This window comes from Pipra filicauda, unplaced genomic scaffold, assembly GCF_003945595.2.
Source record: "Pipra filicauda isolate LSUMZ 115617 unplaced genomic scaffold, ASM394559v2 scaffold1216_size22095_pilon, whole genome shotgun sequence".
Taxonomy (NCBI): domain Eukaryota; kingdom Metazoa; phylum Chordata; class Aves; order Passeriformes; family Pipridae; genus Pipra; species Pipra filicauda.
This window is the reverse complement of record NW_024103670.1, coordinates 2,080-22,096: the sequence shown is the minus strand read 5'-3', so window position 1 is coordinate 22,096 and position 20,017 is coordinate 2,080. Positions and strand designations below refer to the sequence as shown.

At 55.7% G+C, this 20,017-nt stretch overlaps 1 protein-coding gene and 2 long non-coding RNA genes across 10 annotated transcripts; 1 reads left to right on the top strand and 2 right to left on the bottom strand.

Moving 5' to 3' along the window:
• The first annotated feature begins 374 nt into the window (after positions 1-374).
• LOC120324513 (collagen alpha-1(I) chain-like) lies at positions 375-8,256 on the top strand. 8 transcript variants are annotated; one of them, XR_005565877.1, is made up of 5 exons: positions 375-548; positions 1,073-1,212; positions 1,316-1,739; positions 5,696-5,819; positions 6,411-7,366. XR_005565877.1 is itself a non-coding variant. In XM_039387496.1 (2 exons), the coding sequence occupies exons 1-2, from the start codon at positions 533-535 to the stop codon at positions 1,464-1,466; spliced, it is 831 nt and encodes a 276-aa protein (XP_039243430.1). In that variant the 5' UTR covers positions 375-532; the 3' UTR covers positions 1,467-1,779. The 8 variants fall into 8 exon arrangements, 1 of the variants encoding a protein (XP_039243430.1); XR_005565867.1 differs by having other exon boundaries at positions 375-1,212; XR_005565880.1 differs by lacking the exons at positions 5,696-5,819; positions 6,411-7,366 and adding an exon at positions 7,374-8,256 and having other exon boundaries at positions 375-1,212.
• LOC120324516 lies at positions 4,738-6,671 on the bottom strand. Its single transcript, XR_005565883.1, has 3 exons — positions 6,545-6,671; positions 5,724-6,463; positions 4,738-5,591 (listed from the first exon to the last, which is right to left on the bottom strand). It is a non-coding gene; the product is annotated as an uncharacterized LOC120324516 (long non-coding RNA).
• Positions 8,257-9,763: 1,507 nt separating the features above from the next.
• Positions 9,764-12,110, bottom strand: LOC120324518. The gene is made up of 3 exons (XR_005565886.1): positions 12,057-12,110; positions 10,277-10,318; positions 9,764-9,958 (listed from the first exon to the last, which is right to left on the bottom strand). It is a non-coding gene; the product is annotated as an uncharacterized LOC120324518 (long non-coding RNA).
• Between the last annotated feature and the right edge of the window lie 7,907 nt (positions 12,111-20,017).

Genomic DNA, 20,017 nt, shown 5'->3' with positions numbered 1-20,017 from the left:
GAGGGAGGGGGGGGCTAGGGGGGAGAGGGAGGGGGGGGGTTTGGGGGGGGGAGGGTGTGGGGGGTAGGGGGGGGGAGGAAGGGAGGGGACGAAGGAACGGGAACAAAGTAAAAGAAAAGGGAAAAGCAAAAGCAAAGAAAAAAGCCGCGGCAGCGAGAGGCTCCCGCGGCGCTGCTGCCTCCCCGCGCACTGCCCGAGCAAATGGCTGTGGGGGCGAGTTCCGGCGCTTAAATACCCCCGCCCCGACCCGCCCCCTGCCCGTCCCCGCCCCGCGCACCTGGACGGGCCCCGCCTCGCACACCTGTGCGGGCCCCGCTCCGCCCCGGACCCGCCCCGCCCGCGGGGTTTAAAGCCGGCAGAGCCGGGGTCGCCCCGCGTTTGTGGAAGAAGCTCGTACCGGGATGCTGCGGGAGCGATCGGCGCTCGGGGCCGGAGTCCCGGCCCGGCGGCTGCTCCCGGCGCTGCGCCGAGCTCGGGGCGCTGAGCGGGGACGGCACCGGCACCGGGGGACCGAGGCTGGCTTGGAGCTGCGATGGGGTTCGGCAGCGGTACGGGGATCGGCATCGCCGGAGTCGCTGCGGGGTGGGCGCTGGGGCCGAGCTCGGCAGGGCCGCTCGGGCCGGGGCTCTGCCGGGGCCCGGTTGGGGGAGAACGGCGGCGCTTTCCTCGTACAGACGCGGAACCCGGGCCGGGACCGGCCGGGGCGCGGGGACACGCCGGGCCGGCCCCGGGACCCCCCGATCCCGCCGGGCCCGCAGCGCCGCCCGCACCCCCCGCGGGATCGGAGCTCCTCCCTCTCGGGCACCCCCGAGGCCATCGCACCCCCTCCCGAAGAACATCGCCCGCCTCCCTCTTCCCCGCGGCCCCAGGAGGTTCCCGCTCGCAGGGCCCCCCGGGAACGAGGGCTCTGGGGCCCGCCGGGGCTCCGGCCACGGACCCGCTCCGGCCGCGGGGAGCCGGGGCCCTGCCGGGGCAGGGAAGAACGGGGGCGGCCGCTCCCTCGTTCCTCCCGTGCTCCGGGACCCCGAGCAGAGCTGCCCGTCTGTCCCCGCGTCCCTTTGTCTGTCCTCAGGCGGCCCCAGGAGCCGGCGCTGACCGTGCCGCGGCTCGGGCACAGGCTGCTCCCAGCTCTGCCTGCGGAACTTCGGCAATTGCCCCCAGCAGTTCTTTGCCCTGCCATCCAGAAGGTGCGGCTCCTCTGACACCTGCCAGGTGAGACCTGAGGCTCTCCTTCCTCTCCCCCGCTTCCTCGGCAACTCGCACCCTCCCGGGGCGAACCCTCTGCTTTTGAAAAATCCCCCATCTTTATTTGCAGACGGGGAAGGTCCTGCCTGGGAGGGAAACGGCTACAGCAGAGGAAACCAAGAAACGCTCCAACCGGACGCTGCCGCGCGAGGCAAAGGAGGGAAGGACCGCAGGCAAGTACAGTCAGGAAATCCGCTTTTATTAAATCTCTGCAGCATTAAATCCCCCCTTCCCAGCCACGGGCCGGAGGGAGCGCGGCCGGCTGGGCTGTGCCCGGCTGGGGACGGGCACCAATTCATCACTGCCCTGCTCAGGGAGGTTTGCCGGCCGTGTCCGGGATTCACCCAACGGCTGCAAAGGTGCTCGTGTGACTTCCGAGCTCATTTCCAGAGATAAAGGAGCCAAACGAGTCCGGAGGGATCCCTCGCTCCGAAGCAAAGGCGTCGGTCGAGTGTCGCCGCCTGGTCCCGCCTGCGGGGGGGCGTCTCCTCCAGGTGAGCCTTCGGAACCCAAAATGCCGGGGGGAGGGGCTCAGGTCGGGGCCGCTTTTCGGGCCCGGAGTTGGACGGAGCCCTCGGCGGCTCCTGATTTCCGCCAGGAACGTTCTCGGGGCTCCCTGGGCAGTCCCAGCTGGGCAGGGAACGCGGGCCGGGAGGAGGCCGGAGCGACAGAGAGTGACCCAGCCCTGCTTGGGCTTCCTATTGCCGGGGGATGGAGGAGCTGTGCCCTGCACTGCCCTGCCGGGGCTCCCAGCACAGCTCCTGGCAGCAGGGATGGAGCAGCCTCCATCGGGCACAAGACGGATTTGTCTCCCGAGCAGGGCTCCTCCGCCAAACGCACATCCCAGGGGGGGGGAACCAGCCACGGGCACCGGGGTGGGCACGGGGAAAGGGCTGCCCGCGGCTCCTCAGCCGGGCGCTGCTCTGAACGGGCACCCTGAGATGCCTCATCCTGGACACGCCCCAGCGACAGCCCCAAAGGACCCAAAGAATCCAGCCGGCACTCGGCAGTGTCGGCACGGCGGGGCTGCAGAGCAGCGCGGGCACCCATTCCCAGGGCCCACCTCCCAGAGCTGTCCCGCGCCCCCCACGGGTGTCTCGCCCACCCCAAATCCCTGCCCTTCGAGCCGGAGGTGCTCTGAAGGCAGGGCTGTGCATCCCTTTGCTCGGGGAAAAGAACTGCCCGGGGCCGCTCCCGAGGCTCCGAAGGGACAGCGGCTTCCCGGCCGGAGAGACGTCCTCGCCCGTGCTCAGGGGCTGCCTCGCCCCGGGCCGGGAGCGCGTCCGGCCCCCGCCTTCTCCTGGGCCAACACATCCCCTGGAGCCCGGCCCGGGGTGGAAAACCGGCCGAATTCCAGGGAACTCGCTCAAGTTCCCCCAGGGACACCGGCGGGGTTGGGGGAGGAGGGTTATAAACAGCAAAGTCTGTGGAATATCAACCTGTCCTTGTCCCGATCCCGCTGAGTAAACCTGGAACCGTGGCTGCTTCCTGGCAAACGTGGCGTTAAAGCAGCAGCTCTGCGGGGGAAGATCCGGGCTCCAGGAGGCACTGGGAGGCTTTTCCAGCAGGAATTCGGCATGGAATTGCGGGCTGTAGGTAGAATTCATCCAAACCTGCAAAGCTGAGACCGGAACCCAAACCTGGGCCCCACGCAGAGAACAATCTTTGTGCTGCTGTGTCGGCCAAAGCCGCTGCACTGAGAGATCTTGGCAGCCTAAAGGAGGGTAAACCAGCATCTCCCAAGGGGACAATCCAAGTCCCAACTAAATCCTTTTGCCTTTCCACAGGGACACTGACCCTTATTTGGTCCTGCTCTCCCACGGTTCATTTTGGGGGATTGGTTTGTGCTGGTTTACATTCCACGACTCCACCCACAGCTGGAGGTTTGAGGCTGTGCTTCTCTACTCCCAGCAGGTTCCCTAAGGAGCCAGTTACTCCAACAATCCTCTCGTTTGACTTTCTAGGCGAATTGTGCACAAGCCAGTCCCCCATTCCCTATCCAGGCTGGGAGTGCTCGTGCCCTTGGCACAGTTGGCTCTGGCTGGGCAGGAACTGAGAGCAGGACACGGGATAGAGCGGATCAGCTGCCCAGGGAACCTCCAGGAGATGAAGCTACGGGATCCTCATTCCAATCAAGGGAACACGTTCTGACTCTGGCAGAAGCCGGGAGCCAAAGCAGATCCCGCCTGGCCAGGCTGGGGGGCAGCAGTTGGATCCACTCTGGGGGAAAGCCCCTGTGCCTGCCAGGAGCTCTGACTCTGTTTGTCCTGCCAGCTCCTGACCAGTGTCAGGGCCCCTGGGAGGCATTCAGAATCCAAAGAAACCCCAAATCCTACTGAGGGACTCAATCAAAGGAAGAAAGCCATTCTTGTCATAAAAAGCTTAAAAAGCTGTTAAAAGTTCTAGGACAGCAATACTGGGATTCCCAGGAAACTTAGTAGTGCTCTTGGTTCCATTTCAATGTATCTTTAGTCCCTCAATGAGCAGCTTGGAGAACTTCCCCTGGGATTTGGAGGCTGAGCAGGGTTTGCTTTGGATTGCCTGGCACCTCTGGCCCCAGCTGGTGCAAACACAACTTGGGCCAATGGTCTGTGCCCAGTGTGTCCCTGTGGGCAGTGCCAGGCTGGGGACAGGCACACGCAGCTGGCAGCACTCTCTGCCCCAAACAGCCTTGGGGGGCAGCGCAGCCCCCCCAAGGGGGGGGATCGAGGGGGGCTGGAGGCGGCCCAGGAAAGGACCCCCCGCTCCCCCCGGGGCAGCTCCACAGCCCCCCTGCCCTCTCTGCCACGGGGGCCCCGCTGCTCCCCCGGCTGGCACAGAGCCCCCTGCCCATGGCTGGCAAATCAGGGCCAGGGCTCGGCCTCGCTGCAGCCGCCCCACACGGGAGCAACTCAGGGCTCAGCCCAACATTTCCCTGCTTGGCCACTGCAGAGACCCTCAGGTCACCTCAACACCTTCCTTCTCTTCCCAGCAGGTTACCTGAACTTTAACACCCACAACTGTCTGTGTCTCTCACCACTCATCACCTCAGCTTACCTCAATGTGTTCATTCCCTGCCCTGCAGAGAATGAACCTCCTTTTTAACCCCCAAACTTTCCCCTTCCAGCCCACTCCTGATTACCTTTTCTTGAACACAAAAGAGTCATTCCCTCCCCCAGAGATTACCTCCTTTTTAACCCCCAGAGTCTTCCCTACCTGCACACTCCTGATTACCTCTTTTGGACCTCCAAATATTCATTCTCTGCCCTGCAGATTTGCTCAAGTTTCACCCTCAGAAATTCCTCTGCCTCTCCCCTCCTGACTGCCTCACTTTCTTCCAAAATGTTCCTTCTCTGCTGCACATTGCCACAGATTTGACCCCCACAATTTTCCCTACAAGTCCACCACTGAGTACCTCATGTTCATCTCTCAATATTCATCCTCTACCATGCAGATTACCTCAGATATTTCCCCCCCAATTTTCCCTATGAGTCCACAACTGATTACCTCAGGATGTACATTCTCTGCTCCACGTGACCTCAAATTTGACAAACACGAATTTTCCCTACCTGCCCAACACTGACTGCCTCACTTTACCCCGAGGTATTCATTCTCTCTGCTACAGATTGCCCAGATTTTACTCCCAAAATTCTCCTTACCTACCCACATGTAATCAGCTCCTCTGTACAAACACATGTTCATTCTCTACCCTGTGGGCTACCCCAAGTTTACCCTAAAACACTCCCCAACTGTCCACCACTGAGTACCTCATTTATCCTTCAAAATATTCATTCTCTGCCCAGGACATTCCCTCAAGTTTTACCCCCAGAGGTTTCCCCTCCTGCCCACTGTTGACTGCCTCAGTGTCCAGCAGGAGGTACATCCTCTCTGCTACAGGTGACCTGAAATTTTACACACACAAATTTTCCCTACCTGCCCACCACTCACTGCCTCACTTTATCTCTAAATGGTCATTCTGTCCTCTACAGATGACATCAACTCTTACCCCCAACATTTCCCTTCCTCTACATCACCCATTTTCTCTTCCTGACGCCCCAAATTTCCCTTCCATCCCTACACATTCCCTGAGTGTTTCCCTCCCAAGCATCCTTCCCTTCTTCCCTGTTTAAGAACTCACACTCCAGCCCCAGGCTCTCCACTCCCCCTCAGTGGGACCCCTCCAAAATGCCACCTCCCTCCCCTCTGCAGCACCTCACCTTTTCCTACACAAACAGTTGCTGGGGCCCCTCGAAATTACCCCAAGTTGGCAGCTACAAATGTCACCTCTGTCCCTGCCATGTTCTCCCAGGTTTCCCCAGCTGGGAGCTGCAAGGAATTCAGGCCAGGGAATGGACAGCAGGGAACAGCTGTACATGCAAAGGCAGAAAGAGAAGATCTGTCAGCAAAAGGCACAAAGAAGGGGACAGGCTTCAGAAAACATTTCTGCAATCTAATGAAGAACTCTTTCCAGTTTCCCAGGGAGAAGAACAGGAACTCACAGCCACCAAGGCCTGACAGTCCCCTGCAGCCAGAGCTCAGCACACAGCCAGTCAGGCAATTCCAGCATCTAAAAGGAAAAAAAAAGAACAAAAAAAGTGATTTATTTTGGTTTAAAGTTACTTTAAGTTGTTCCAAGCAAAGCAAGCCTTGCTCTGGTTTCAGTTGGGTGAACAGGGAGCGCTGGGCACAGGGCACGTCATTAATGCCCAGGGGATGGGGCTTTGTGGGGGAGGGAAGAGCAGCTGATGGAGTTGCCCAGTCCAATTCCTGCCCAAGGCCTGATGGCCCAGGACAAACCCTCTGGCAGGCAGTGGGTTTGTTCCCTCTCATGGTCAGTGCCCAGTGTGTCCCTGTGGGCAGTGCCAGGCTGGGGACAGGCACACGCAGCTGGCAGCACTCTCTGCTCCAAAGACACTTCTGGCCTCCTTGGCAAACTGCCTCTGACACTTGGTTTTCTCCAGCAGAAATTAAGGAATTGCTCATGGCAGTTTGGAGATGAAGTTATCCCAAAGGGAAGGAAAGAACAAATATTCCTGTCAGAGCCCTTGGGATCTGCTGGGCTGAATTGGGAAGGGCCCCTTATCTGCAGAGCAAATACAGGACAACCTCAAACACAAAGCCCAGCCTGTCCAGTGGGGTGTGAAAGCACCACTGGGACAAACCTCCACTCTCCTGATTCTTTCCAGGGGCTGCTCCGACCCAGCTCTGAAGCTGCCAAGCCCAAACTGTCCCCGGCGCTCTGGAACAACAGGATCTTCCCAGGGATGATGCACTGGAAGCACAGCCCTCATTCTCACCCTCCACACGCTCCCAGGCTCACCCCAAATTCAGGACAAGGGGCCAAAGGCCACTCGGGCCGGGGCTCTCTCTGTCTCTGCGGGCTCAGGGACTGCAGCCACCAGGGCCCTCCAGCACGGACAGCCTGGACCCAGAGCAGATCCCTGGGCATTGGCAGTGTCCTGGGCACACCTGGAGACAGAAACCATCAGCCTCTGGGGACAGCACTTCATTGCCAGCACACACAGCCTGCCACATTTAGGGGGGCAGCTCTCGGAGCACAAAGCCCAGTCTGACCCAGTTCTCCTGGGCACCAACACGGACTCCACAGACCCACAGGAATGAGAATGTTCTGCTGCTTTGACAAACTTCAGCCCAGCTTTGCAAACCTCAGTCCCTGCAGCTCCTGCTCTCCAGAGCCCCGTTCAGGGCTGGCTCCAGTTCCCTGGAGAACCTGCCCCAGCCCCACTCTGGGCCAGCCTGAGCAGAAGCCACTGGGCTGCACAAGGAAGAACCCTCCCCTGGCTGCTGCAGCTGGAGGGAGATCCAGCTCCCAATGGAACCCTGGCAACAGCCTCCCAGAGGGTCTCTCCCCAGCCCTTGGCAGTGGCTCAGGATGGCAGCAGCTCCAGTGCCAGCTGGGTCCCTGCACGAGTCCTTGTCCCAGCCCTGCCCCACGGACACACACGGGAGACACCCACGGGCACACAGGCCTTGCTTGCACAATTCCTCACCCACAGCTGAGGGAAAGCCACACAATAGTAAGAAATAACCTGGGCTGAGAGCACTCATCACTCCAGTCCATCAGGACTTGGAGGCAGTTGGGTAGGCAACAGACCCAAATTCTAATCCTACCTCTACATTTCTAACAGGTTCTCTTAGAAAGATCCTGGACAGGAACTCAGACAACAGAACCCAAACACTGCACAAGCAATAACAGAAGGTTTGCCAGGAAGAACAGGAGTTCCTTGTTTTCCTTAACACTCTGGGACTGGAGGACCCAATCTTTGCAACCAAGGGACACCAGAGATGTGATTAATACTTAAACCTCTCCCCCATGGTTCTGTCTCAGAGAACTGGGCCAGCCCTGAGCTACTCCCAGGTGCCTGCAGTGCTTTGGGGAGGGGCAGGACAATGTCCCACTTCTGCTTGGAAACATTCCAGATGAGGAAAAGCCACTTCCCTTCTCTCTCTCTGACCCAGAACCAGAACGGTCCTGTAGGACAACACGGACTATGCACGGAAGGCCCGAGTCAGTGGGGGGAAAAGCCTAAACAAACCAAACCACCCCAAATTTCAAGATAAAAACAGGCTGCTTCCTTAACAGGAGCACACCAAACTCATTGAAGCCAGAGAGGAAATTACAAACAAACAAACAAACAAACAAAAGACCCCAAAAGATGCTTTGCAGTGATACATTCCCTGGTTGATCATTCCAAAGGAAATTCTCCACAGATCAGAAGCAAGTACCAATACTTTGTCCTCTATTGAAAATTAATGACTTGAGGGGCTGGACATGTCCAGTGAGGGTTCAGGGGTCTGGTGGGTCCTTTATGGCTGATCCTGACCGGCCCAGGCCAAACCCAACCACCCCCATGGCTGCTCCATCCCAGACCTGGGGGCAACATTCAGACAGTTTGGAAACACTCCCCTTCCCTGCTACTCCCTCCTTCCTTACACATCCAGTGCCCAGGGAGCAAATGCCAACAGCAGGAGGAGAGAAAGGTGTCCCTCTGACTTACCCCCCCCCACGGGCAGCACCAGGAGCCCCCAGCCCGGCCGGCGGGGCTGCAGCCTCTTGCCTTTGGCTGCTCCCAGCCCAGGGCACTTGGCAGAGCTGGGCTGGATCAGGGCTTTGGCCTGGCCTGGAAGAGAGGAGAACAAGGCAATTAAGGGCACTGGGCAAGTCAAAGGCTCCTGCCCTTCACCCTTCTCTTCAATTGCTCACTAGAGAGTTTGAGCCATGAAAAATCCAGGGGGGACACCAAATGAAACGTGGCCTTTTCCAGCATCTTTATTCCTCTCTACTTCAGGCACTAAAAGGAGGCTCATCTTTCTCACTGCATTCCTTGCCCCACTTGAACAGAACCTTCTTCATTCCAAACCCCCCTTGGGAGTCAGTCAATCCTCTGCCATTGGACTTTGGGCAAAGGAAGAGACACCTGGGATGCTGGAGCCCAGGAAAGGAGGGAGAGGAAGCTGACAGGGAGAGGATTCAAGGCACTCCAGAACTCAGAAATGTGTTCATGCCCTGCCAGCCCACCCCAATTCTCTGCCACCCACCTGAGCTGGGCAGGTGAGGCCAAGGCTCCCCTTCCTGCTGCCAATCACTGTCCCAGCACACGGATCCCCGGGCTGGGCAGCACTTGGGAAAACCTGGGAAAGGCAAAAGGAAAATGGCACTGCCTGTCAGAAAACAAGTGTCCGTGAACAAACCTTCTGGACAAATGTAATCCCATCCCTCTGCCCCAATAAACCCAGGGCAGGCAGGTCTCTCCAGCCCAGGGAGAACAGGAAGGAGAACTGCAGGAACACAGGCAGGCACAGGCAGCTCTTGGCACTGATTCCCTGCAGACCTCTCTGCACTTGGGGCTCTTGGCACTTCATTTATAAAGAATGGGGGGGCAGCAGCCCAGGAATGCCCCTCAAAACCAGGGGCCTGGGCAGCTGGAGATTAGAGGAGGGGAGTTGTGAGGGGAGACACGGAGAGAGAACAGGAACAGGGGTTGTTTGGGAACAGGCTGTGTGTCCAGCACAGATGGGAACTGGAAACACGGGAGGCTGGAGGAATGCAGGGGGGGAGCACGGGCCTGCCTTGGATGGATCCTTTTTCCCTTGGCTCAGGGGCCTCAACTCCACCCTCTCTGAGAGCAGCAGGGAACTGCTGCAGGGGAAGAGTTCATTTAGGCACAAGGCAGTGATGCAGCCACTGGGGCAGGGGAAGAGGGGAGAGGAACTGACACAAAAAGGACACAATCACCACTGAAAGGGACTTTATTGAGCTGCAACACAAACACATTCACAGCAGGCCAGGGCAAGAGGTGCCCACAGGACCACCAACACAGCAGCTGGGCTGGCAGGAACACCATCTTAACAAGTTATGGAGCCAGGGGCTCACAGTTGGGATCCATCCCAAAGATGCACTCAGGCATCAGGGCCAAGTCCTGCCCAGTCACTGCAGACAGTTCAGCCCCAGCAGCAGTGGCATTTTCTGCCTCTCCCTCCAATATTATTTGGGACCCAACAGCTCAAGGCTGTGGAATTTTACCTCCAAGGGTGGAGGGCACGGAACAGCTGCACACACCTTGGCTGCCTTGGCCCAGCACACACTCACAGCACCTGCAGCCTTCAGCCAGGGCCCCTGAGCACACACAGCCCTTACCCTGCTCCTCAGGGGCAGCAGCCCCGGGGCTCAGTTCTCAGGGAACTTCTCATCTTTCCTTTGGTCCTTTGATCCCTGGGCAGGGCAGAGACACGTGAGAAACAACTTCTTGTAATTGATCCCAGAGACAACAACTCCATATTGTTCATAAAATCAGTATAATTACAGTGATTAGTGGATGGATTAAAGTGTTCAAAAACTTTGTAGCAGATGGTGAGAATCTTGTAAATATGTCCCACCAGTGGGGAGCAGTGACTTGTTCTACCTGACGCCCAAAGGTCACTAATTGACCCCCTATATTTACTGTTTGCATTTGGTGATCAAGTCAAGTCTTATTTCAGATTTGTAGGGCAATAATTTGCACTTACATACAAAAATCCCTGGTTTACTTACATTGCAGTGTGTTATTTTTCCAGCACGATATCAGTTGGTGCACTGCAGCAATTCAGGAGACAAAATCCAGTTAATTTTTGCAATCCAGGATGGGAATACAGCCCTCCAGATCAGTTCATTGGTACCCATTAAGTCCTTCTGTGCCTCATTTCTTTGTATTACAATATACACACCATGGCATGTGCACTCAGCCCAGTTCATAAGTTACTGGTGTTCCCCTGTGCACAACAATTACATCTTGGGGAACCATCAGAGAGCTGCCCAAACTCCCCATCACATTCTGGAGTGAAGGGTGGGGGGTAAATACAGTGGGCATCCCTTGTGCTCCTAAATTCAGCACTCGGGATACACCTGGCCCAGCTCTTTGCCATTGGTTACCAAACAATTCCATGTCTCCACCGTCTACAAATCCAATACCAGCTCCCGTTCCTCCCCGTCCCGTGTCCCCCCAGCCTTGCTGCCTGGGCCAAGATGGGAGCACTGGAAGCAGAGTGGGGAAAGGAATTCTATTATCCTGATGATGTTGGGCTGCAGGACACAGGCAGCAGGTACCCAACAGTTGGACCAATATTTGCCTCGGGAGGATGATGCCCAACTGTGCCACCCCCTGCCCCAGCTGATCCCTTTGCTCTTTTGGCAGCACTTCCCCAGAACAGCCCCGCAGGCAGAGCCCAGGGGACGGCCCTGCTGCTGTGACACTGGGGCTGGGACTGGCACCGCTCACACAGGGGGACAAGGATGCCAGGGAGACCCCCCGGACCCAGCACCGTAAGGGAAACTACAGCACTGCATGGCAACAGTGCTCCCAGCCCCTGGAATCACATCCATCCCATCCCACTGAGGGCACCAACAGCCGCCCGCACAATGAGCCCGACAGACCCCGGCCCTGCCAGAGAGTCCCCCCGGGCACAAAGGGAGACTGACCCCTGGCCAAGGGCCATTTGCTGCCCGGGGCACCTTGTCCTGGGGGCCTGGTTTGGAGCTGCTTTTCCACCCCCATCCAAATCAAACCAAGGCACCCGACCCAGGCACCTTTTCCAGGCAACTGCCCGGGCCAACAGCATCGCCCAGAGGGACCACAAGGGCTCTGAGGATGGCCAGGATCCACAGTTTCTCTAAGATATCAAGCTACAACATGGCAATGTTATTCCCTCCACTAACATTTATTCACAGTTATTCACAGAACATATTCCCATTTTCCTTGTCTGCATTTAATCACTAATTCTGTGATGGTGTCAGCTGGGAGCCAAGTAGCCAAACCACTGCCAACTGACCCCAAATCCCTACAAACCTGACACTGCCCTAGTTCTTCCTGTTTCATTCCCACAGGTACAGTGTCTCACTCAGCTCATGGACTACTTTTGCCTCCCCCCTTTGTGACTTCAAACTCCCTCTGGCACGGGTTATAAGCTCCTGCTTTCCAAAAGTGCTTCCCACTGGCAGATTTGGCTGACCCAGCAGTGAGCCAGGCATGCTCCCTCTCTGCTCCCAGCACTTGCTCTGGGGCTTTTCCCCATTTCCCAGTGATTTGTGCTCACTGTCCAGGGGATCTACACTTGTTGCTTCAACCACAGGGCCGGTGGCAACTCCCTCCCGAGGCCTCGCTCCTGCCCCGCCCCCTGCTCTGGCTCTGGCTTGGATACACCATCTCCATTCCATGGTGCTGCCTTCCTGAGCAGGGCCTGGCCTGGGCACCCTGGAGGAGCTTTGTACCCAAGGCCTTAGGGGGATTTCAGGCCCTCTTATCATTTGTTGTTCCCACTAAAGCCCAAGAACATACTCAGAGCTGCTTCTCCAACAGGGTCCATCTTGGGCTGGCTTCCAGTAACTTCCTATTCCCAAATCCTAAGGGCACTTCCTTCCTACCTGGAACAGTTCATTAGGATACATGCCAACAAGAAAGACAAGTGCCACAAGCATTCAAACACACAAAATATCTTTATTGCAGTGAGAATAATAATAATAATAATAATAATAATAAACTTGGCAAAGAGAATCAAAAGTTAAAAAGGATAGAATCATAGAATCATAGAATCGATTGGGTTGGAAAAGACCTCCGAGATCATCGAGTCCAACCCTTGGTCCAAATCCAGTCCATTTACTAGATCATGGCACTCAGTGCCACGTCCAATCTGCGTTTAAAAATCTCCAGGGATGGTGAATCCACCACCTCTCTGGGCAGCCCATTCCAATGCCTGATTACTCTCTCTGTAAAGAATTTTCTCCTGATATCCAACTTAAATTTCCCCTGGCGGAGCATAACCCGTGCCCCCTTGTCCTGTTGCTGAGTGCCCCTGAAGAAGAAGACCAACCACCAACGGCGAAACTTCCCTTCAGGTAAGTTTATAGAACGGTGATGAGGTCACATCTGAGCCGCCTCTTACTCCAGGCTTAAACACCCCAGCTCCCTCAGCCTCTCCCATAGGACTTGTGCTCCAGTCCCTTCACCCAGCCTTGTTGCTCTTCTCTGGACCCGCTCCAGCACATCAATATCCTTCCTGAACTGAGGGGCCCAGAACTGAACACAATACTCAAGGTGTGGCCTCACCAACGCAGAGTACAGGGGAAGGATCACTTCCCTGCTCCTGCTGGCCACGCTATTTTTGATACAGGACAAGATCCATACAAATGAACTACCTTATCACGTGGCATTAAAACAAATAGTGAGAACAGCATTCAGTACAGTATAATATTAACTAGTGAAAAGGGAGTTAAAGGGATACCAAAAAGCATCTTAACACAATATTATGGATAACTATTAACATGATATCTGGTTAGTAAAAGGGGAAATTAAAGGGAAAATATTATGAATACTAAATAAAGGGTATTAAAGGAACACTAAAGGATATTTAAAGTCTTCTTTCTCTGTTGCCTCCCATCACTACACTGTGCCCACCCCCCCAGCCAGGCAGGGCTGTCAGGATCTGCAGCAGCTGGTCGGTGCCCATCCCTTAGCGGGCGTCCCCGCGGAGCAACACAGGCTCGGTGGCAGGATGAGGATCGCTCAGCTCAGCAGTCCTGACAGCCCATTTTATCAGCTCCACATTACACCACGTAGGGCCAGGACGCAGTGTAAGGGGAGGCCTGAATGGCAGCCAAACACCGCCCGATCATGCCCTGATGGCAACAGTCTGGGCCTGCCCTACTTGTAGGGCAAGGGGCCAGCCACCCCTGCCCACATCATCTTCCTCTCACCAGCATCTTTCTCACCCCGAGGTTTGACCTCTCCCATTGTGTTTCAAGGGTAGATGTACCTACCTTGCAATATGTAGCAGAACCAAGGAAGAACTCAGCTCTGATCACAGGGGATGTCAGGCTGACTTGCTGAAAAGCACAATGGACCTTACAATTAGCTTGTGCCATCAAGTTACATTGTACCAGACTCCAGCTGGTTTCACATCCTAATAGGATTTCTTTCTCACGCCTCTATGCTCCATTGATCATCTAATTCAAAAGTACCCCCCTTACATGACCCTACTTCTGCCAGAGGCTCCAATTGGCATCATTATCACTGGCAGGAACCTTCAGTTCCCCCTCTCTGGCTCGTATTGGCCACAGGTCTGGAGCCTGTTGAATTGCTCCCTGAGCTGTTTCCAACCCTCCCTGCTGCTCATTTCCCAATCAAACTCACACTTCTGCCCTGGGACTTTATGGCCCAGGCCAAGGATTGGTCCCAAAGGAGGACCTGGTTGTCACCAAAAGCCAAACCAACCAATAAACTGCTGGGCTTCCACCTTGCTCTGGGGGTGACCAAGCCTGAAGTCTCCTGCCTAGTCCTGGGCAATACTTCCTGGGGACCACAATACCTCTGAGTTCCTAAAAATATCACAGGTTGGGCAGGTGCTTGAATTTTGTCTGGATTAACTCCCCCCCTTCCTTTCCATGTGCTGCACTACTCACTCTAATGGTGCTTGTACTCCCTGAACCATTCCCTCACCCATCCAACCATCCCTTGTCCCCTCTCTGACAAGGACAGGGGGTCCAGGTGTTCTGCCACGCTCCCAGGGCACAGGGGGGGACGGTGGAGCCACCCTCGAGGGGGGAAACGTGCCCTGCCTGCCCTGCCCAGGGAAAGGGAACTGCCCCCAGTGTTCCCCAGCACAAGGCACCCTTGGAAATATCCACTGCAATGGGACACTCAGGGACAGCAACAAGCACTGCACGAGGCTGCTCTGGCACAGGACCAATTTTAAGCTCAGCTTTTCTCTGGACCACTTCATTTGGTTTCCCACCTCATCCTGCAGTCAGAACTTGCTCTTCTTGCAACTTTTTAGGGTGACCACAAATTAAAGAGGCCTCTGCTCCAGCACCCACGAGGGCCTGAACCATCTGACAGGATCCATTTTTCCAGGGAATTCAAAGCTCCACCTGAGGAACAGGGCATCCTGAACAAACCCATCCCAACTCCACAGGACAAACTGCTCCCTCTCTGCCCAGTCCAGTCTAATCCCAGAGGCTCCCAGATCGTGCAGAACAACAACCCAGGAGATCAGAGACTCCAGTCCATCTCTTCCTAGCACAGGTTTGGGTGAGTTTGGCAAATAGAGAGACTCAGGAATTACCCAATGTTTTCCCAGTTTAACCCCTGTCACACCAATCACCTGAACACTGCCAGTCCTTAATTCTCCCTCTCTTGGGTTAAGGACTGAGGAAGTTGGACCTGTGTCTGACCAGGACAGGTGCAAACCAAATGCTGGGGACTGGAACACACACCTGGCACTCCTGCAGCTCTCACAGTCACATTCCAGAGAAAACAGCCAATTGGACCCTCACCGCTCATTTCTTAATCCCAATCCCACACTTCTTTGGCACTTGGAGCACCACTTTTATCACCCAATTCCAGCCCATTAGAGAGCTCCATGTCTAGCAGGGACAGGGACCCCTGGGATACTCTCAGCAATGCCTGAATCCATGGCAGGGACCTTGCTTTGAGCTCCCCAGGGCCGGGCACCCCGAGGATCTCCCCGAATAATCCTTTCGGTGCGCGCTGGAGTCCTCGGGGTGCCCCAACCCGGGGGGCACCAACAGCACTGTCCCTCCAGGGGGCCCAGTTTGGTCCCAAGGCTTCAATGGACAGCCCAAAAGGCATTTCAAGAGCCCTTCTTTGGAACCCACCAACGGGTACGGGGAGGAAGCCACAAGAAGGCCTCATTTCTAAAGGCAGGGGGATCTTGCCTGTGTCCCAGACCGGTCCGGGGATCTGAGGCCCTTCCCGAGAAAATCTCGGTGCCGGCGTGAAGGCCCAGAGATCCCTTGGAGTCACGGGAGAGCAGGCACAGAGTCCCTCCTGGGGGCCAATTCTGCTGCCTGAAATCAGCTCTTCAAAGAAGCCTCTGAGACTCAGCTGGTGAATTTTCCAAGCCAGGCATTCCTTGCTTACAACACCCTGCCATGATCCCAGCCCCACGGGGGTCCTGGCAATCCGCTCCCAAAGGGCACACGGAGGGGTCTCCACTGCAGCTGATGGGAGGGGTCACCATTACAGCAGGGTTCATTTTCCTTCCCTGCATTCCTGTTCCACATTCAGGACAATCCCAACACTTATCACCATACACACCTACCCTTAGAAGGTTTCCAAGGAGCTTCACCGAGGGCCTTCCCAGGTCTTCTCTGTCTGGAGCCCTCCAAGTCCTCAGTGCCTGCCTGAGGAACCTCAACACAACTCACCTGCTTACACAGGAACTTGGTGCTGCTTGGCTGCTGCCTCACTTCCCTTCTTCCTTCTTTCTTCACCTCCCTTGGTTAGTACCTTTAAATCCCTGGGCTCAGCTCTGTGCAGTTTCCAGGCTCCATCCCACTGCAAAAAGGATTAGCTCTTGTTACATCGCAACACTCATTCCCCCTTTTTTCTTGACACTGGGTCATCAGGCCAGTGTCTCATTATTTAAAGCACAGTTTGACTCCTCAGTGACAACAACAGCTACAGCCCTGAATCCTAACACAGGCTGAGACACAAACACGGATGGGAACTCTGAAGGATCCACTTTGTCCTGCTCACCAATCAAAAGGAGCTTTCTGAACTCAAGAATAATAGACCCCAGGTCCTTTTTCTGCAACTTCAGCTGCTATAGATGTGACCCACAAGACCTGCAAAGGCCCTTCCCACTTCACCTGCAGGGCTGGCAGTGCCACCACTGGACACGGACCCAGGGGCTGGGCAGGAACGGAGGGGCTGGGGCGTCCAATCCATCGGCCCAGGTGGCACCAGGAGTTCCTGGAGTTCCTGAGGGGAGAGCCTCAAGACAACAAAGGATTAGGAAGACCATTTTAAACTTCAATATGTATATCCCTGCAATATGGGGACTTTGACAAGGCCTACTGGTGCAACAAGGACACACTCAAGGCTATCTATTCAAAGGATCTACCAGCACTCAAAAGCTGTCACTGTCCTTCTTACAGGGGGAACTCAGGAAACTCTGTTTGCCAAGAGCCTCCAGGAGGATTTCCAGCTTTTGGGGCTCCCTTTTAACTATTTTTCCCCATCCCTGTAGCTGGGACTATCACCTGCCCTGCAGGGGGAACAGCCCACAAAGTTCACTTGCAGGGATGCCATTAACTCAAAGTCCCTTCTCAGGGGGGTCACTGCACACCTTGGCCTTTGTTTGCCCTCCCCACCAAAGATGATTCCAACAGTTCTGAGAGATCTGGCAGACCCAGAGCTCTCCTCAGGGAATGCTTCAGCTGCTTAAAGACTGCCCTTGCACCATCTAGACAAGGCAGCAAATGCTTACAGGCTGTTCTGTAAAGTTGGCATAACAGTCTTACTGCACATCCAGAGGGAGCAATCCAGAGTCCACCCCGTCCTACCATTCCCAGCAAGGCAGTTCGTGGGCTGTCTGGGGCTCAGGGAGGAGTCACTTGGCTGCTTTTCTTCCTTCCTGCTTTCCGGATTCTCTCCTTCCAAAGCAAAGGTTTCTTGGCTTTCCTTGCTCAAGGACATGCAGCAAAGGCCATCTTTTCAATCCAATACTGGAAACTCCTCGAGGTTGTCATTCAAGGTGCTTCTCTCAGGTCCTGCACTCATCAATCACCTTGGCCATTGGTTTTCTTAGCAGGTTCTTGCATTCACGTCCTACAAGCAAACCAGAATGAGCAAATTCAGCTGTTACTGCAACCAATCCAAGCTGGCATTCTGATTTTAAAGGATACTGGTTTTGCCTTACCAGGAGAGATCCCACAGTAGGGGTAATACCTACAGGTTCTGCCCTCTTCCACTCTCCTGGAACACTCCACTGGCCCACACCACAGGAACAACTGCAGCTGCCACTTCAGTCGGGGCCTTGCTGCTGACAGGAGTTATTCCCTGCACAACAAGAGCTGCTGCTTGGACACATTGAGTTTCAGCAATTACAGTGTCAATATTCCCATTTTCCATTTCATTTCTGCCTCAACTTTTCCCATCTTTTCCTAGCACAGGTTTGGGTGAGTTTGGCAAATAGAGAAACTGAGGAACTACCCAGTGTTTTCCAGTTTAACCCCTGTCACACCAATCACCTGAACACTGCCAGCCCTTCATTCTCCCTCTCTTGGGTTAAGGACTGAGGAAGTTGGACCTGTGTCTGAGCAGGACAGGTGCAAACCAAATGCTGGGGACTGGAACACACACCTGGCACTCCTGCAGCTCTCACAGTCACATTCCAGAGAAAACAGCCAATTGGACCCTCACTGCTCATTTCTTAATCCCAATCCCACACTTCTTTGGCACTTTTATCACCCAATTCCAGCCCATTAGAGAGCTCCATGTCTAGCAGGGACAGGGACCCCTGGGATACTCTCAGCAATGCCTGAATCCAGTGCAGGGACCTTGCTTTGAGCTCCCCAGGGCCGGGCACCCCGAGGATCTCCCCGAATAATCCTTTCGGTGCGCGCTGGAGTCCTCGGGGTGCCCCAACCCGGGGGGCACCCACAGCACTGTCCCTCCAGGGGGCCAATTTGGTCTCAAGCTTGCCATGGACAGCCCAAAAGGCATTTCAAGAGTCCTTCTTTGGAACCCACCAACGGGTACGGGGAGGAAGCCACAAGAAGGCCTCATTTCTAAAGGCAGGGGGATCTTGCCTGTGTCCCAGACTGGTCCGGGGATCTGAGGCCCTTCCCGAGAAAATCTCGGTGCCGGCGTGAAGGGCCAGAGATCCCTTGGAGCCACGGGAGAGCAGGCACAGAGTCCCTCCTGGGGGCCAATTCTGCTGCCTCAACTCAGCTCTTCAAAGAAGCCTCTAAGACTCAGATGGTGAGTTTTAGAAGCCAGGCATTCCTTGCTTACAACACCCTGCCATGATCCCAGCCCGACGGGGGTCCTGGCAATCAGCTCCCAAAGGGCACACACAGGTATCTCCACTGCAGCTGATGGGAAAGGTCAGCATTACAGGAGGATTCATTTTCCTTCCCTGCATTCCTCTTTCATATTCAGGACATTCTCCAACACTTATCACCATACACACCTACCCTTAGAAGGTTTCCAAGGGGCTTCACCGAGGGCCTTCCCAGCTCTGCTCTGTCTGGAGCCCTCAAAGTCCTCAGGGCCTGCCTTAGGAACCTCAACACAACTCACCTGCTTACACAGCAACTTGGTGCTGCTTGGCTGCTGCCTCACTTCCCTTCTTCCTTCTTTCTTCACCACCCTTGGTTGGTCCCTTTCAATCCCTTGGCTCAGCTCTGCGGAGTTTCCTCTCCAAAGACACAGGAAAACAAGTGCCAACACTTCAACAATCACTTTAGTTTTCAATTGATAAAGCAACAGTAAAGAAAAGCTTTTCAGACACTTGGGAAGAGTCCATCCCACTTTAACTAGTGTGTGGGACTCGTTCCCAGCCTCCTGAGCTTCATTTCCCACCTCACTGGGGCTGCAGTACACCTGGTTCTACACACACACACACACAGGGAGCTGCTGCTCCTGCATTCCAGTCTCCTGGTTCTCCTTGCAACTCCTCCAGCTGTTTGCCCAGCTCTCCAGTGCCCATTCCTTTGCCCACTGCACTTGTTCACAGCCCCAGGGCTCCCAGGGCCACCCTGGGCTCTCCCCTGCCCTGACACTCAGGGTCCTTTCCCAGCCTGACTCCATCCAGCACTGACACAGCTGCTGCACCTGCAAGTCTCCTGCTCCTGCCCTCCCTCCGCCTGCAAAACACCCCTGCCAGCTCCTGCACCCCACCTCTTACCTCCCAGGAAAACACAGCTGCATCCTCCTGGATCCTCCAGCTGGATGCTGCTGGCTCTGGGCAGCTCCCACCCTTCAGCAGGGGATGCCAAAGGCAGCTCTGGGGACTGTCCCGAGGGCAGGGACACCCACTGTGGCTCACACCAACACTCAGCCATCTCAGGCCTGGGCTCTTCTGCCTGCAGGGCAACAAACAGCCAAGCAGGGACACTGGGACACTCCAAGGAAACAGGGACAACACACTCAGCAGCCTGGCACACCACAGCCCCCAGACCTGCCCAGGTTCCAGCTGCTGCACAGACCTGTGGCCACACAGGACCCAAACCCACCCCCAGCACAGACAACCCTGGGCAGGTCAAGCTGCTCATTCCCAACCACAACCAAACATCCAGTGCCACTGTCTGCCAGCCCCTGCTCCCAGCAATCAATCATCTTGCCCATTTCCTTCCTTTACAGCTCCTTGCATTCACATTCTACTATCAAACCATCAGCAGCAAATTTAGCTCTTACTAGAACCAATCCAGCTTGGCTTCCTAATTCTAGAGGATACTGGGTTTGCCTTACCAGGAGAGACTCTGGCTTAGGGG

What these genes read in the sequence shown, in the direction of transcription:
- LOC120324513 (XM_039387496.1), top strand. Translation starts at nt 533, where the DNA reads ATGGGGTTCGGCAGCGGTACGGGGATCGGCATCGCCGGAGTCGCTGCG. An exon ending in GCTCCTCTGACACCTGCCAG is followed by an intron (nt 1,213 to 1,315) that starts GTGAGACCTGAG and finishes CTTTATTTGCAG; the next exon opens with ACGGGGAAGGTCCTGCCTGG.